At 42.0% G+C, this 14,745-nt stretch overlaps 2 protein-coding genes across 2 annotated transcripts; both read left to right on the top strand.

Moving 5' to 3' along the window:
* Positions 1-649: 649 nt before the first annotated feature.
* Positions 650-7,897, top strand: mki67 (marker of proliferation Ki-67). The gene is made up of 14 exons (XM_033985168.2): positions 650-775; positions 977-1,058; positions 1,149-1,264; positions 1,345-1,418; positions 1,507-2,103; positions 2,179-2,411; positions 2,497-3,181; positions 3,404-3,522; positions 3,604-3,778; positions 3,851-3,988; positions 4,061-5,008; positions 5,079-5,159; positions 5,243-5,782; positions 5,858-7,897. Exons 1-14 carry the CDS (start codon positions 687-689, stop codon positions 7,507-7,509), a joined length of 5,529 nt encoding a protein of 1,842 aa, XP_033841059.1. The 5' UTR covers positions 650-686; the 3' UTR covers positions 7,510-7,897.
* A 160-nt stretch (positions 7,898-8,057) lies between these two features.
* On the top strand, positions 8,058-13,023 carry tut1 (terminal uridylyl transferase 1, U6 snRNA-specific). The gene is made up of 10 exons (XM_033984991.2): positions 8,058-8,248; positions 8,498-8,688; positions 8,766-8,972; positions 9,107-9,221; positions 9,336-9,463; positions 9,586-9,812; positions 9,882-9,991; positions 11,145-11,267; positions 11,364-11,456; positions 11,541-13,023. Exons 1-10 carry the CDS (start codon positions 8,107-8,109, stop codon positions 12,623-12,625), a joined length of 2,421 nt encoding a protein of 806 aa, XP_033840882.1. The 5' UTR covers positions 8,058-8,106; the 3' UTR covers positions 12,626-13,023.
* The last annotated feature ends 1,722 nt before the right edge of the window (positions 13,024-14,745 follow it).

The raw sequence follows: 14,745 nt of genomic DNA, 5'->3' as shown, positions 1-14,745 counted from the left end.
GTTCGTCTGCTGCTAAATTGTTAAACAACTGGCACAAAAAGGCAAAAATCAGCCAATATCTGTAAATAAAGGAACGGAATTGCACGCAACCCGTTTAGCTTTCAATAAAACCGATTAATTTAGAAAGTTAGGTGCACGTTGTAATTCTGGCGGAGTGATATCGTCCGACAGTCCAGGAAGAGGACACGGCGGAGCTGTGAAGAGAAATATTATTTTCGTTAGCCGCTCGACAACGTGCACCGTGTGGCATCGAAGAACAGTGGTTTTTGGATATGTTTTAGCAATAAAACACAAGTTTTTAGTTTTATGGATTGTCAGAGGTTTTAGAGCGTTTTACAGGTAAGCATCTGCCATAATAATTACATTTCCCTATTGATAAGCAAATAAGGTATTTAACTTTTGCCGTGTGTTCGTTTAACATTGATTCACATGTTTGATGTCAGTAACACACTTAAGTTTATGTTCATGTAAACGCAGGGCTTAGTCCGTGTTTTCATGACACATATAGAGATGTAATGTAGAGTAATTAGTGTGCAAACAATGCATTACAGGTACTTTGAATGTTTTCTGGTCGTGTTCGCGCTGAAGCATTACTGTCCTTCTGTAACGTTAGCTCTTTAGGCCTTTTACATGGGACCTGTTGTTAGATGTTTGCTCTTGTTCAATGTTCAGGTAACGGGATAAAGATGCCATTACACGGGAAGATAGTTGTGTTGAAGAGGAGCGGGGGAGACGGGACAGAGTTCCCCCTGACTGCCTCCTGTATGTTTGGAAGGTGAGAGACTACAAACATTAATATGAATTATTGCAGTAAATGCATGATTAGAAATAGTTCAGCAACAGAAGAGCAGAGCAATTATAAAATCCTTGTTTGAAGGTGGGGCCTCAGTCATTGACATCAGATTGTTGAACCTCTTTGTAGCATGGCTGTTATTTTTACACTAAATGTTGATATTTCTTTGTCTTCTCTGCACAGGAAGCCTGATTGTGACATTCGCATTCAGCTTCCTCAAGTTTCGAAGGAACACTGCAGAATTGATCTCAATGAAAACAAAGAGGTAACATTTAACCAACTTTTAGTTAATTCAAACATAAAAATGCATCTAAAATGCAGTATTAAACTCCACTGTATCTTTTTATATGTGTAGGTAATTTTGACAAATCTCAGCTCGGTGAATCCAACACAAGTTAATGGACAGGCTTTGCAGCAGTCAGAGCGTCTTAAACATGGAGATATAATAACTATCATTGATCGTTCTTTCAGGTTGGTCTTAATGTTCCTCAATTTATGACATCACCGTATGTTGATATTCTTTCTGAGTGATACTAATTGGATAACTGTAGGTTTGAGTATCCTCCTCCACCAACTCCTAAAAAGAGATCATCTGTTGGAGGAAAAGTAGAAACGGCTGAAATTGGTAAGTCAGAAATAAATTAAACAAATACTTGTGGCAATGTGTTTTTGCGTATTGTCTAGATATTATAAATAAAACCTATTCTCATTAGACCCACATTTAAAAGATGGAGCCAACATTGACAATATTCAGCGTTCTCTGGAGAAGACACAGGAGTTGGAGTCCAAAGAGGATGCCAGTCTGCTGGAAGGCAAAACGGCATCACCTTTCAGTGATCTCTATCAAATGATCAAACAATCTCTTGACGTTAAGACCCCCCGCAATTCTTCTGTCAGTGTCCTGCAGACTCCTTCGTCCAAGTTATGCACACCAAGACCACAATCTGCCAGAAAAAGTAATCCGACACCTGTGGAAGAAAAAGGCATGCCCAAAAAATTTGACCCGATCACTCCAGTTGATGAGGCACAGGCTGTAGATGCATCGCTGCCCTCAATTCCAAAGTCAGCCAAAAAAAGGCGCTCTGCTCAACTTCCTATAGAACAAGGGGCTATGCCAGCTGTCGCCACCTTTCATCATCACAATTCTCCACGGAAGTTTACTGTGAGTGAAGCTCTTGAGCAAATATCACAAACTACAAGGTCACCAACAAGAAGGAGGAGCAAAGAGACCACGTCACCTGTATCTGCAAATAAACAAGTGGGATCTCCTGCAAAAACTGGCAAGGCAACACCAGAAAACTCTGAAAAAGGTAAATATTTAATTCATAACATTTACAAGATATTATAATCTCATTACTGTTTTACTATAAAATCATAACCCACAGGTAAAGAAAAGTCCAAAAAACGCAAGAGTGAGGAGCTTGCTGCGGACCTGCCCAGACAACAGATAAAGAGAAAGAGGGTCTCTTTTGGTACTCAGCTGAGCCCAGAATTATTTGACAAACGCTTGCCCCCTGACTCTCCACTGCGCAAAGGAGCCACCCCACGGAGGAGCCTGTCTCTTTATAAACCCAAACAGTCACTTCTCAGACGGGCTTCTGTGATTGGGTTGCTCAAGGTAAGACTTGTTAAGTATTTTCTTACAAATACATGTTTATAATTTTATACAGAATCTGAGTGTTTTTCATTGTCCTTGTCACTAGGAGTGTGAAAGCCAGAAAGCAAAGAGTCCTGCTAAAATGAAAAGTCCTAAATCTAGTGCTTCTCCAAAAAAATCACCAGTATCTCCCCAGTCACCGGCTCGGAGAGCTCAATCCCCCAAAACTAAAACCCCATCACCTGGAAGGAAGTCTACCACCCTAACAAAAGCCTCCCCGAAAGCCAAGTCACCTGCCCTGAAAGGTCAGACTCCAAACTCAAAATCTCCCTCACCTGGGAAGAAGCATCCCACCCCCAAGAAGGCCTCTCCAAAAACACCCAAATCACCCAAAGGTCAGACTCCAAAATCTAAATCCCCATCCCCTGCAAAGGATGCTACTGCCAGAAAATTTTCCCCTAAGATGCCCTCACCAAAATCTGTCAAAACTACTCCTGCCAAGTCAACTGAAGGAACACCCAAGAGAAAATCACCAGGCCCTTTGGTTAAAATGCCTCTTTCATCGGCAGATCAGACTCCAAAAGTGCAGGGGCGTTTTTCTGTGTCCCGTATCAACACACCATCGCCAATTGGTGAAGTGGTAGTGGAGTCTGTCCCTTCAGCAATGGCCACTCCTAAGATCCCACTGAGGAGGAAGAGTATGAAAAGCTCTGCAAAGCGAACTTCAGCACTGAAAAGCTCTGCTAAAGTGATGCACAGAAAGAGTGGCCTTATGAGAGCTTCCATGAAAGGTATGTGGTGTATTATTAAATTAAGCTCGGTAAGACTTGAATAGTAAATATTGTATTGCAGCTTAAAATGCCTCATTTTAATATACACTGATAACGTGTATATTTTGAATTTCTGCTAAATGCAAGCACTGGTTTTGATGTAAAGTCTATAAATTATATATATATATATTTATTTTATTTTTTATTTTTTTTATTTTTATTTTTATTATTTTTTTTATGTAGTGATGACCTCCTGGGCAGACATTGTGAGATTTGGTAAAGCTAAAGTCCAGGTGGCTGTACCAAGCAAATCACAAGTCACCAGAAAGGCCATAAAGAAGAAGGCTATTCCCAAACCACAGGTAAAGCCCAGAGAACAGAGAATCCTTTTTAGAGTTAAGTGTGTAACATACTACATAGTTCTGTCTCTTCCCATTTTCCAGACCCCCAAGCGACGACTCTTGGACACTGTCAGCACAGGACATGCTGCTTCCCCTGCAACAATAGTTGTGGGAAGAGCTCACAGACTGAGAGTTGCACATTCAGGTGCCCCACCAAAAATTGTCACCAACACAGCAGTGCTAAAGAAGAACCTGATACAGGATGAAGATTTAACAGGTAAATTAATCTTTATCGTTGCATTGTATAAATATAAAGTTTTCATTTTCTTACAAATGTCATATGTTTCAGGAATTTCTGATATGTTCAAAACCCCTAAAAATGAGAAGAGGCAATCTACCAAAATCATGAGTGCAACTAGGACACCACTGGCAGATGTCAACCAATCACAGATGGAGCCATCCGTTCTGAATACACCGGAGGAGACTGGTTAGTGCCGTTGTACTTCTGACTATTGGTTTGTTTTTGTTTTAAACCTAAACATAAATTTTTCTATTATAGGTGAAATGGTTGTATCACCTATGAGTTGTGCATCTACAATTAAAGGCCGAAAATACAACAGTGAAGCGGTTCAACGTCTCCTTAATGAAGAAGTTCCTTCAATGGACATGCAGTGTGAATTCACTGAACAGGGCACAGAAGTAAAAGTAAATACGCCAAAAACTCCACTCCAGTCAGACAGTCTGGTAGCTGAGGTTTCTGTTTTGAAGTTGATGACTCCAAAACAAAAGGCTGAACCTGTTGAAGACCTAACAGGCAAATGTCTCAAGACCCCAAAACACAAATCTGAGAAGCAGGAGTGTCTGTCTGCGGTCATTATGAAGACTGCAAAAGACAAGGTAGAGCCAACTGAGGATCTGAGAGGAAAGCTATTGAAAACTCCTAGACAAAAAATTGAGCAGCAGGAAGAGTGTCTGACAGGGGTAAAGCGAATCATGAGAACTCCTAAAGCGAAAGTGCTGCCTGTTGAGGACCTGCGAGGAAAACTCCTAAAAACACCTAAACAGAAGATTGAAACTCCAGACTGCCTCTCTGCTGTCAAAATGATCATGGCGACTCCAGACCAGAAGGTGGAACAACCAGAGAGCATTAGCCGGGCCACAAGACTTACGAGAACCCCGAAACAGAAGACTGAACAGCCAGAGTGCCTGACGGGAGTGAAGAGGATCATGAAAACGCCAAAAGAGAAGACTGAAGCGGTCGATGACATCAGGGGCAGACTCCTGCTGACTCCTAAACAGAAGGTTGAACAACAAGTGTTTCTGACTGGAGTGAAAAGGATCATGAAGACACCCAAACAGAAGGGCCAACCAGTGGAGAAGAACTTTGGCCTTAAGAGGCTCATGAGATCACCACGACTGAGGGGACACGCTCCAGTGGAAGACTTTGAAGGACTTGAGGAGCTAATGAAAGAACTAGTTGAAGAGCAAACATCTGAAAACACAGAAGGTAAGTATCCTGCAGGCTGTCAATTTTGACCAAATGTTCATTTTGATTTATAATGTATATATTTTTCTAGAAACTGTTGATGAGCAGCCAGAGACTTCTGAACAAGCAGCAGTTGACCAAATTGAAGCTGACAAAGTAATTGCTGCTGAAGGTACTTGAGATCTCCAACTTTTTGCCACATTGCCTTTTTATTTGTTGCTTGTGAATTAAAATCTCTTATTCTTACGATTGTAGAAGTAGTTGCGGACCAGCCAGAGAGTATTGGCTCTTTTGAGGTTACTGAAACCTCATCAGCTGTGGAGTCTATACAAGGTGCTCCTGAAACAAAGTCTGTGCACAGAAGAGCAAAGATCTCAGAGTCTACAGTAGAGTGCAAACAAGATCTCTTTGAAACTGTTGAACTGCCAGTTAAAACAAGACGAGGGAGGAAAGTAGAGAGTTCAGCCCCTAGACAGACCACACGAGGTAGGACCGCAAAGGCCTCTAAAGAGAAGGAACCAAAGGAGCCTGTATATGAGGAAAGTGTCCCAGAGTCCACAGTCAAGCCAACAATAACTGGAATATCTGAAGAAATGTCCCAGGAGCAGATTGAGAAAGGAGAGACTGCTTCCATTCAACCAGTGCTAGAAATGGTCACTGTTATCCAAGAAGTAGAGAACTCCACAGCACAGCCTGTTGTGAAACAAAGACGAGGAAGGAAAATCAAAGCAGCAGAACCTTGTGACATCACTGTGGCAGCAGCCAGCAACACTACACCATCTGCTGAGGCCCCAGGTACTAATTTGTGCTACTTTTTGCATGATAAAACATTTTCTGCTGTATCTAAAATATGTATTTGTTCTTGTTCAGAATCAAACAAAACAATGCCTAGTGACAACCAGCAAGGTGACACCACAGAAAGAGTTGCAAAACCTGCTCGTGGCAGAAGGGCAAAGGTTATGGAAACTGAAGCTGAGGATCCAAAGGATGAAAAGGTGTCAGCTGTTCTAGTCAGAAGCCGTCGAGGCAAGAAAACTGAAGCCCCAGCAGTCCCTGCTATCAAACAGAGGCGAGGAAGAACTGGAAAAGTTTTGCCAGAAGAAACTCAACAGGTGGCAGATGCTTCTGAACAAGCTGATGATCAAACATGTGTTTCTGAAGAAATTGTTCAGGAAAAACCCAAAAGAGGGAGAAAAATGAAGGCCCCTATTGAACCAGAGCTAACAATTACTGTAATTGAGAGTGAGCTGCCTGTGGTTGAGGCTAAATGTGGTCAGCCTGACCTACCTGTGCCCATTGAGCAACCAAAGAGAGGGAGAAAAGCCAAAGCACAGCCAGGGGCAGAAATTGTTGTAGAAGATGCTGGCCCACGTGCTGTGGATGAGGCCTTTGACGTGGAGCTGCTTGCACCCACTCAGAAACCCAAAAGAGGGAGAAGATGTCGTCAAGCTGAGGCTGAAATCATGGAAGCAGAAAGTGAGCCTGTTGTTAAATCTCAGCCAGCGCAGACTGTTGAAACAGAGAAGCCTAAAAGAGGGAGGAGGGCTAGACCTGTAGAGGCTACTCTCAGCACTGAAAAATCCCAGAATCCCAACCAGGAAAAGAGAGGGCGCTCTGCTAAACTGGAGGAAGGGGAGAAATCGGTGTCTGAGCAACATCCATCAGAGATGAAATCCCCAGAACCTAAGAGAATGCGGAGAACCAGAAAAGTAGAAGAACCAATTGAGGTGGTCCAGGCAGTGGAGGCTGTAGAAGAGGCTCTAGTCATTGTAGAGCCAGTCAAGCCTGAGCCACCAGCTCCAAAATCCAGGAGAGGTGTCTCTAAACTGAAAGAGGCTGAAAATATCACTTCTGAAGAATCATCATTGAGCACTGCCACAGATAAATCCAAGAGGGGCAGAAAGGGCAAACAAGAGGTGAAAGTGGAGAGCAAGGCAGCAAAGGTCAATGCTCCTGAACAGGCTCCTGAGGATGACTCTGCTGAAGCCAAGCCTTCAAGAGGAAGAGGCAGAGCTGGAGTGTCTACTGTCCCAGCCAAAAGAACTCGCAGGGGAGCACCTATTTCCTCTGAGGAGAGCCCTGCCAAGGCCACAGAGGTTTCTGAAGAAATAACGGTTGAGCCTGTAAAAAGGGGAAGAAGGAATGCCAAAACACCAGTATGTGGTGGGGAGTCTAAAAACCAGGACAACTCTACTTTTGAGCTCCGTAATGATCTAGAAGACACAGTCACCTCTAAAAAATCTGTCAAGTGGAAGTCAGATTTTGAAGTGAGTAAAGTTACTCCCTTAAAGACAGTTCGAGGGAGAAAGACAAAATCTGTCCAACAGAATGAGGCTGAAAATGAGCCACCCAATGCCACAAATGCTGAAGAGAAGGATCTCTCAGAAAAAGCCCAGCCCGCGAAGAGAACCAGGCGAGGGATGAAGGCAGCTGTGGTGGAAGAGTCCACCAAGATCGCTGTGGACAATACAGAAGCTGAGACACAGCCCAAAACCAGAAGAGGCAGAGTGGCTAAGAAATGACATCTTTTGTAATTTTTATATGCATTTTAGAATGTTTAGTGTGTAAAAACAAAGCACTGTTGTTGTTTTTTTTTGTTTGTTTCTTCATCAAATACTGCAGGGAATCTTGTCTTAAATCTTTATCAGTTTTAGCCAGTTGTATCCCCTGTGGATCATCTAGCAAGTGTTGTATGATGAACAAAAAAAACATAAAATTTTTTACATGTAAGAATACTGTGTCTATCATTTATCTAAACATGGCCTTCTTTTTGCAATGCCACAGTGTTATTAGGTTCACATATGGCAGCTACGTTTTAAATGATATTCTGATTAATAGCCATATTCAGAAAATACAAGTACAATGAAAACCATATTTAAATGCTTTTTTTCAATAAAATTAAAAGGGGGGAAAAAAAAAGCCTCTTTTATTTGTGTTTAGGCATGGTATGATTCTGTGAGATTAAAAGGCTCAAACTGCATAAACAAAGCAGCAATGCCGCAGAAGGGTTTTATATTTTTACCCCGGAACTATTATAATGTCACACACACTACACGGACCAGTTATTGGGAGGGACATTTCAGCAAACTGCAGACGCGGGATGCAGTTTGGACTGGCGCATGTTGAGCACAAGAACAGGACTCTGCGACTTCAGTTTAGTGTTTAAGAGTTCTCTGTATATGTCCGTATCAATGGAGGCGGATATTAAAACGACACCTAAAGGCTTTCAATGCTCTTTGTGCAATGTCAATATACCAAACCGTAAGTAAAATGTGCTAACTTTTCCTTAGCCACATCTCAAGTCTCCCTGTGCATCGCTTAGTTGTCACTTTGATGATCTAAACGTGCTGAGACTTTAAACGTAAGGACATCCACACAGGACACACACTGACACATCCTCACATCTTGTACAGCCAACTGACTTCGCCCTTTGCCAGTGCACTACATGTTTGTCACACATAAACAGTTTACTTGTCATTAGGACTTTGATATTTCTCTTTTTGTTCTCAGAGCCCAGCCTGGAGCAGCATGTGAAAGGGCGCAAACACCAGACGCTCAGCACTGTGCGCTGCACCAGGAAGTCCCAGGAGGAGCGCAGTGTGTTTGTGAGCGGTCTGAAGCCGAACATCTCCAACACTGACCTAGCTGAGTACTTCCATCGCTTTGGTCCAGTCGTAGATGTCATAATGGATAAAAACAAGGTCAGGCTGACCTACAGAAACACCCAAGGGCCTGTTCTGTATTAGACAGCAGCACTGACCTGTTTGCTCTGTCATAGGGGGTGTATGCCATTGTCCAGTTTGATGAGATTGATGGCATGAATACTGCTTTATCATGTGTCGAACATCGACTGAAAGGCCTGAAGCTCCGTGTCAAACCCAGAGAAAAGAAGGAATTTAAGTTGATACCCAAAAAGAAAAATGACTTCCAGAACCTGCAAGAAGTTTTTGACCGACTCAAGCCTGAGCTCTGTCAGCTGGGATCTGTAAGTGAATATTTAAATTATTTAAATAAAACAAATGTTATTTAGTAACTGCTTCATAATCCAAATGCATACATACCTTGGATTCATACTAGCCCTAAAAGAAACACTAAACCTCATCTTTTCCAACTGGGAAGGTAAACGCACAGATTCTGTACATGGTAGAGCGTTTTCAGCTTGGAGACAATGAAAAGAAAGCCAGAAGTTTAGTAATCCAACTACTGCAAGAGGTCTTTGTTGAGTTCTTCCCAGGTATTGTAAATTCCTCCCTCATGTATACATCAAGATTTACATTTATTCAAATAAACATATTACTTATTAAAAATATGCATTTACATTTCCAATTTTTTTTGTTTGTTTTAACAGACAGCAAAATTATACCTTTTGGATCTTCTGTCAACACTTTTGGTATCCACTCTTGTGATTTGGACCTGTTTTTAGACTTGGAAAACACCAAGGTCTTCCAAGCTCATGCCAAAGCCAACTTTGAACAGGTGTTTTAGACTCTTTTTTTTCTCAATCTAATGTCACCATTTTCAGGTTGAAATGCTTATTTGTTGAAATGCTTATTTGTTGAAATGCTTATTTGTTGAAATGCTTATTTGTTGCTCTTTAGGCTGGGGAGGGCATGTCAGATGATGGCCGTTCAGAAGACTCCATATTGTCTGACATTGACCTGTCCACAGCATCTGCTGCTGAAGTTCTGGACTTAGTAGCCACTATCTTGAAGCGTTGTGTTCCCAATGTGGACAAAGTTCACGTGGTTAGCACGGCCCGGCTTCCTGTGGTCAAGTTTCACCACAAAGAGCTCAACCTGCATGGAGACATCACCCTTAACAACAGGTCAGCTGACAGTTGCAACCACTGGAGTTTGTTGTAAACAAAATGGTGACCTGTGATTTTGCACTGTAGACTGGCAGTGAGAAACACACGCTTCCTTCAGCTGTGTTCTGGAGCAGAGGAGAGATTGAGGCATCTGGTCTACACTGTGCGACTGTGGGCCAAGCAGAAGCAGCTGGCTGGTATGTTCCTCCCATGCACATGTGCGGTTCCTTAAAGCCTTGGAAGTGGGTTCTTTCACAAAGTCACTTCCTTCCAGTCAAAGGCAGCTGTTCTTTCCTGGTCCCAACAAATGGCTAATCCAATCCACTTTATTTATATAGCACATTTCATAAACAAATTGTTTCCAAAGTGCTGCACAGAGACAAAGTGACATAAAAAAAAATAAAATCAATAAAACACATAAAAATAAATCGAAGAAAGACACAGAGGACCACACAACTCACGCGGTGTTAAAAGCCAGAGAATAAAAGTGGGTCTTAAGACGAGACTTAAAACACTCTACAGTGGGAGCTGTTTGAACGTGGGGGGGGCAGGGCGTTCCACAGTTTAGGTCCAACCACAGAAAAGGCCCTGTCCCCTCTGGTTTTAAGTCTGGTTTTAGGGACCACGAGCTGGAGCTGGCCCTCAGACCTCAGAGCGCGCACCGGGGTGTAAATTTTGATAAGGTCCGAGATGTAATCTGGGGCCAGACCATTCAAAGCTTTAAAAACAAACAATAAAATCTTAAAATCAACTCTAAGCATGTTAGCAAACTCTAGTTTGCTAACATGCTTACAAAAGGGGAGGACATATGCCTGTGAAGGACATGACCTTGGATTATTTGGATGCCTAACTACACGCAGATCAGGGCAAGCCAAGATACCTAGGCTATGGGAAACCACAATGTACAGGGTAAGATGGTTGCTGTTTCATTTTTTAGTCAATAGATGTCAGTAAAACTACATGTGATACTTATGGGGAGCTTGCTAGTGAACATAATGATACATTTAAATGATAAACTAAAAAGTGGAATTCTTTGTTTCGTTTGATATAAAGATCCAAAATATACAATACAAATTCTTCCCTTCCCATGGATTCTCCTAATACTTCAAAGTCAGAATAAGGATTGCCATTATTAGTGAAAAAAATTTGAAGGAAAGGTGTTAAATGATACATTGTTTAACAGCAATCTCAAAATGACAAAATACATCGCATGCTTTTAATATTTGGAATATTTTGTTTTTGGTCGTTTACTCCAAGACAAACTCCACCTATGTACACGTTTTGATAAACGTATGAGCTACATGTACACTGTCCTGTTAACTTTGTCTTTACCCTGTCCTCTTCCTGTAGGTAACCCAAGTGGAGGAGGCCCTCTACTCAACAACTATGCTCTGACACTTTTGGTAATTTTCTACCTGCAGAACTGTGACCCTCCAGTCCTGCCCACAGTAGACCAGCTCAAACACATGGCCTGTAAGTGTCTTTATGGTATCCCATCTGATTTAGTGAGATAATTTTTAGTTAAGAGATCTTTAATGTAGCTTTTATTTATTTATTTTACTCTTGCAGGTGAGGAGGAGGAGTGTGTGATTGAGGATTGGGACTGTACTTTCCCCACTCAAGCCATTGCTGTGCCTGCAAGCAAAAACACTCAAGACCTTTGTTAGTGACATTAAGTACTACTGAGTTTATCTCACTATATCTTATTAATCGTGATAATGATAAGGCTGTATATTGTGTTTATAGGTGGGCTACTTGCTGGCTTCTTCAGCTTCTATGCCAAGTTCGAATTTACCACAAGTGTCATTTCCCTCAGAACTGGACAGTCTGTGCCAACTGAAACTTTTCTGAAAAAAGCAGATGAAGCCATGCAAGAGGATTCAACCTCTAAGCATCATCACGGCGGACCCAAAATTGGCCCTATGAATATCTTGGACCCTTTTGAGCTTTCTCACAATGTAGCCGGGAACCTAAATGACCGCATAGCCCGCAGCTTTCAGAAGGAGTGCCAGGAGGCGGAGAAATATTGCCGCAGCTTGCAGTACCAGAGCAAATCCAGCAAAGGGAAGTCATGGGGGCTGGTGCGCCTGCTCACCCCACACGGGGAGGTGCAGCAGGCCCGGGCCGAGCTCTTCACAATCAGTATTCCCTTCAAATCAGACGTGCTCCCAGAAGACCTCCGTAATCAACAGCACATAGCCAAGGAAGCCTTCTCTTTACTGTGGTTTCAGAGAGTTTGTGCTGTCATTGAGAGCATTTTCCAGAACGTTCTCAAATGTCAGCTTGTCTCTGCTCCGGAGGTATTTGATGCAGGTGAAGATATGGACTCTCAGAACTCTTCTCTGGATGACAGCGGTTTCAGCGTGGACTCTTCCCTTGAGTTTGGGCCAAACATCGGAGTCAAAAGGCCGCTGTCATCTGGCAGCGATGACTCGGTGTCACCTCACGGCAAGAAGCCAAGGTTGTCCAAAAGGGGACGCACCACACTGTCTCCTTGGCTGTGGGAGCAGAGGCACGTGGTGTGGGCAGGGAGGAGGAAAGTGAGGCGAGAGCTGATCAAAGACTCTGAGGCTAAAGCAGAGGGCAGCTGTGTGGCTCTAGAGACACAGGTCACGTCTCATATCACTGAGAAGGAGCCGGAGCTTAAAGAGGTGCTGCAGTTCAAACTGCAGCCTCAGGTAGTGGGGGCGACAGAGAGTACAAGCACACTGCTAAAGTTTCAGCCCATCCAAGACTCGGTTGGAGTCTTTCAAGACTTCTTCCATTTTCTTGAAGTGTTTCTGCCCAAGATGGTAGAGACAATGCTTCTGAAAAGAATGGATAATGCCTAAATGTTTACCTGTTGTTGTCAATGTTGAAGTTTAGGCTGTATTTGTACTCCTTAAGTAGCTCTATTGCAGCTAGATCGTGTCCCTAAAATTTTGTCATAAGTATTTTTCTAATCCTACCTATACGTGTTTGTATTGAGAGATGAGGCTTAATATTGGTTTATATGTATAATATTGATATCTAGAATGGCTTAAATTCAGTTTGTTTTATGATTAAAAAGCCCATTTTATGTTTTTAGTTTTGTTAACATAGTGCTCCTCTGTGACATTTCTGGGGGACTGTGTTTCTAGTTGCCGATTCATTCATTTTGGATCACATGACAAAGAGCTTGTCAAACACTACCAGTCTCTGACCACTGATGTTTTAAATAAAAGTCCTGGTTGTGCTTTGACAGCTGCAGATATGGCTCTGATTGTTTGCTTTCATTTGTGTACTTGTTTGTAATGCTGTTCATCTGATCAGGTTTCCTCCTTGTGTGCGACTGGAACAATGAGGGTCATTACTCAGCCAGCAGGCTGATGGCTTTATGAGACCCGGACAGGCCACAGCCCAGGGACCTGAGCTCTGATTAACATCGTTCATCTCTAGACTTAATCACCTCGTAGTGTGGGGCTTGGGACACAAGCAGCTTTGTGCTCAGTGAATGCTAATTAAAGTATATTCACATACAAGTTAAAATCAGATGCTGCATTGCCGTCTCAAACTGAAATAGAATAGATTAAAAGTCAGCCAAAAATACAAACCTTTTTTCTCTGGTGATCTCAAAATATGTGTGAACAAAATACAGCCAACGCAACACTATCTAAGATCAACCATTTGTGAATATTTTCTAGTTAATCTTAAAGGTGCACAGTGTAACTTTCTGGGGGAGGGTCTACCTGTCGTCGCCTTTGAGATGTTAAGGTTTTGAATGTTCCACAGTATGGCATTTAAAGTTAGTACAAAATACAAATACATTTCACTGGTTAAAATGTTGTGTCATCTGTATCTTTGAGTAAACATCCAATGAGTCACAAATCACTCATTACACTGGTGTAAGCAAAACGTGAGAGAATACCAGTCAAAAGCGACTCACTTGCTCGTCTTGCTTTACTGTGGAACATTGTAGACAAAGCAATAAAATCTCAATGGAAACAAGCAGGTGGCATTACCCTCCAACAGAACAGAAATGCAGTGCATCATTTAAGTGATATCGTTCTTGTTTGTTTTTAATGAAGTCCCATGGGTAAATCCACTCTTGTTATCGTGTCACACTGGGGCACCTGAGCCAGTGCAAGTATAATTGGATATTGATAACATCCAATTCATGGGTTTCAGAATGACGACAAATTAGGAATGTTGTCATAGCCATTAACAATTTAAAACAAAATATTACATCATGTGAATGGTAAGATATCCTCAAAATGTTCCATATAAGGAAGCTGAAACCCAAGAATATCTTTTTAACCGCATTAGCCAATATCTCTTTCTGACCTTACATGAAACACTTTCCACTTGTGCACAAACAATCCCACCATCCTGTTGTTTTTATAGATTCCTGAGCTGGTTCTGATAAATGACCGCTCATACTTGTCTCTGAGTCACTGAGTGACTGATGGGGCTGTGTTTTTGGGGGGCCACAATCATAAAAGGAAACCATTCTTTGCAGCGGACCTCTAACTTTACAACATGTTACTGAAGCATGTTCAGTACATACTGATCTCCACAGCCATTTTAAAACAGTACAAAAATGACAAAGTGGGCATTAACTGATTCCTTTGGGTTGTTCAAAGTGTGAACATTTAATTCTATGGTAAAGCAGTGTATAGATGAGCAGTACATAGAACAGAGCAGAGATGAGAATTACTGCATTTGGTCCTAATATATATATATATATATTTTCATTTAAATAATGAGCCCACATGAGGAAATCTATTGTTTATCTAAGCACTGGTCATTAATGTCTCAGGACTGCAGAGACCTAAGGCACCACCATCTGACTGAGTACCATCTGACTCACAACTGAGTAAGTCATTACTCTTCTCCCAGGTGAGTAGTTACACCTCACACTAGCTGAAGACAGATCCTAATCATCTCATACTCCCAAGACCATTGTCAAATTAAGAAAAACAAGATACTTTTG

The sequence above is a fragment of the Periophthalmus magnuspinnatus genome, chromosome 19 (assembly GCF_009829125.3).
Source record: "Periophthalmus magnuspinnatus isolate fPerMag1 chromosome 19, fPerMag1.2.pri, whole genome shotgun sequence".
Taxonomy (NCBI): Eukaryota; Metazoa; Chordata; class Actinopteri; order Gobiiformes; family Gobiidae; genus Periophthalmus; species Periophthalmus magnuspinnatus.
Note: the sequence above shows the minus strand (reverse complement) of the source record. Positions and strands in the feature narration are given on the sequence as shown.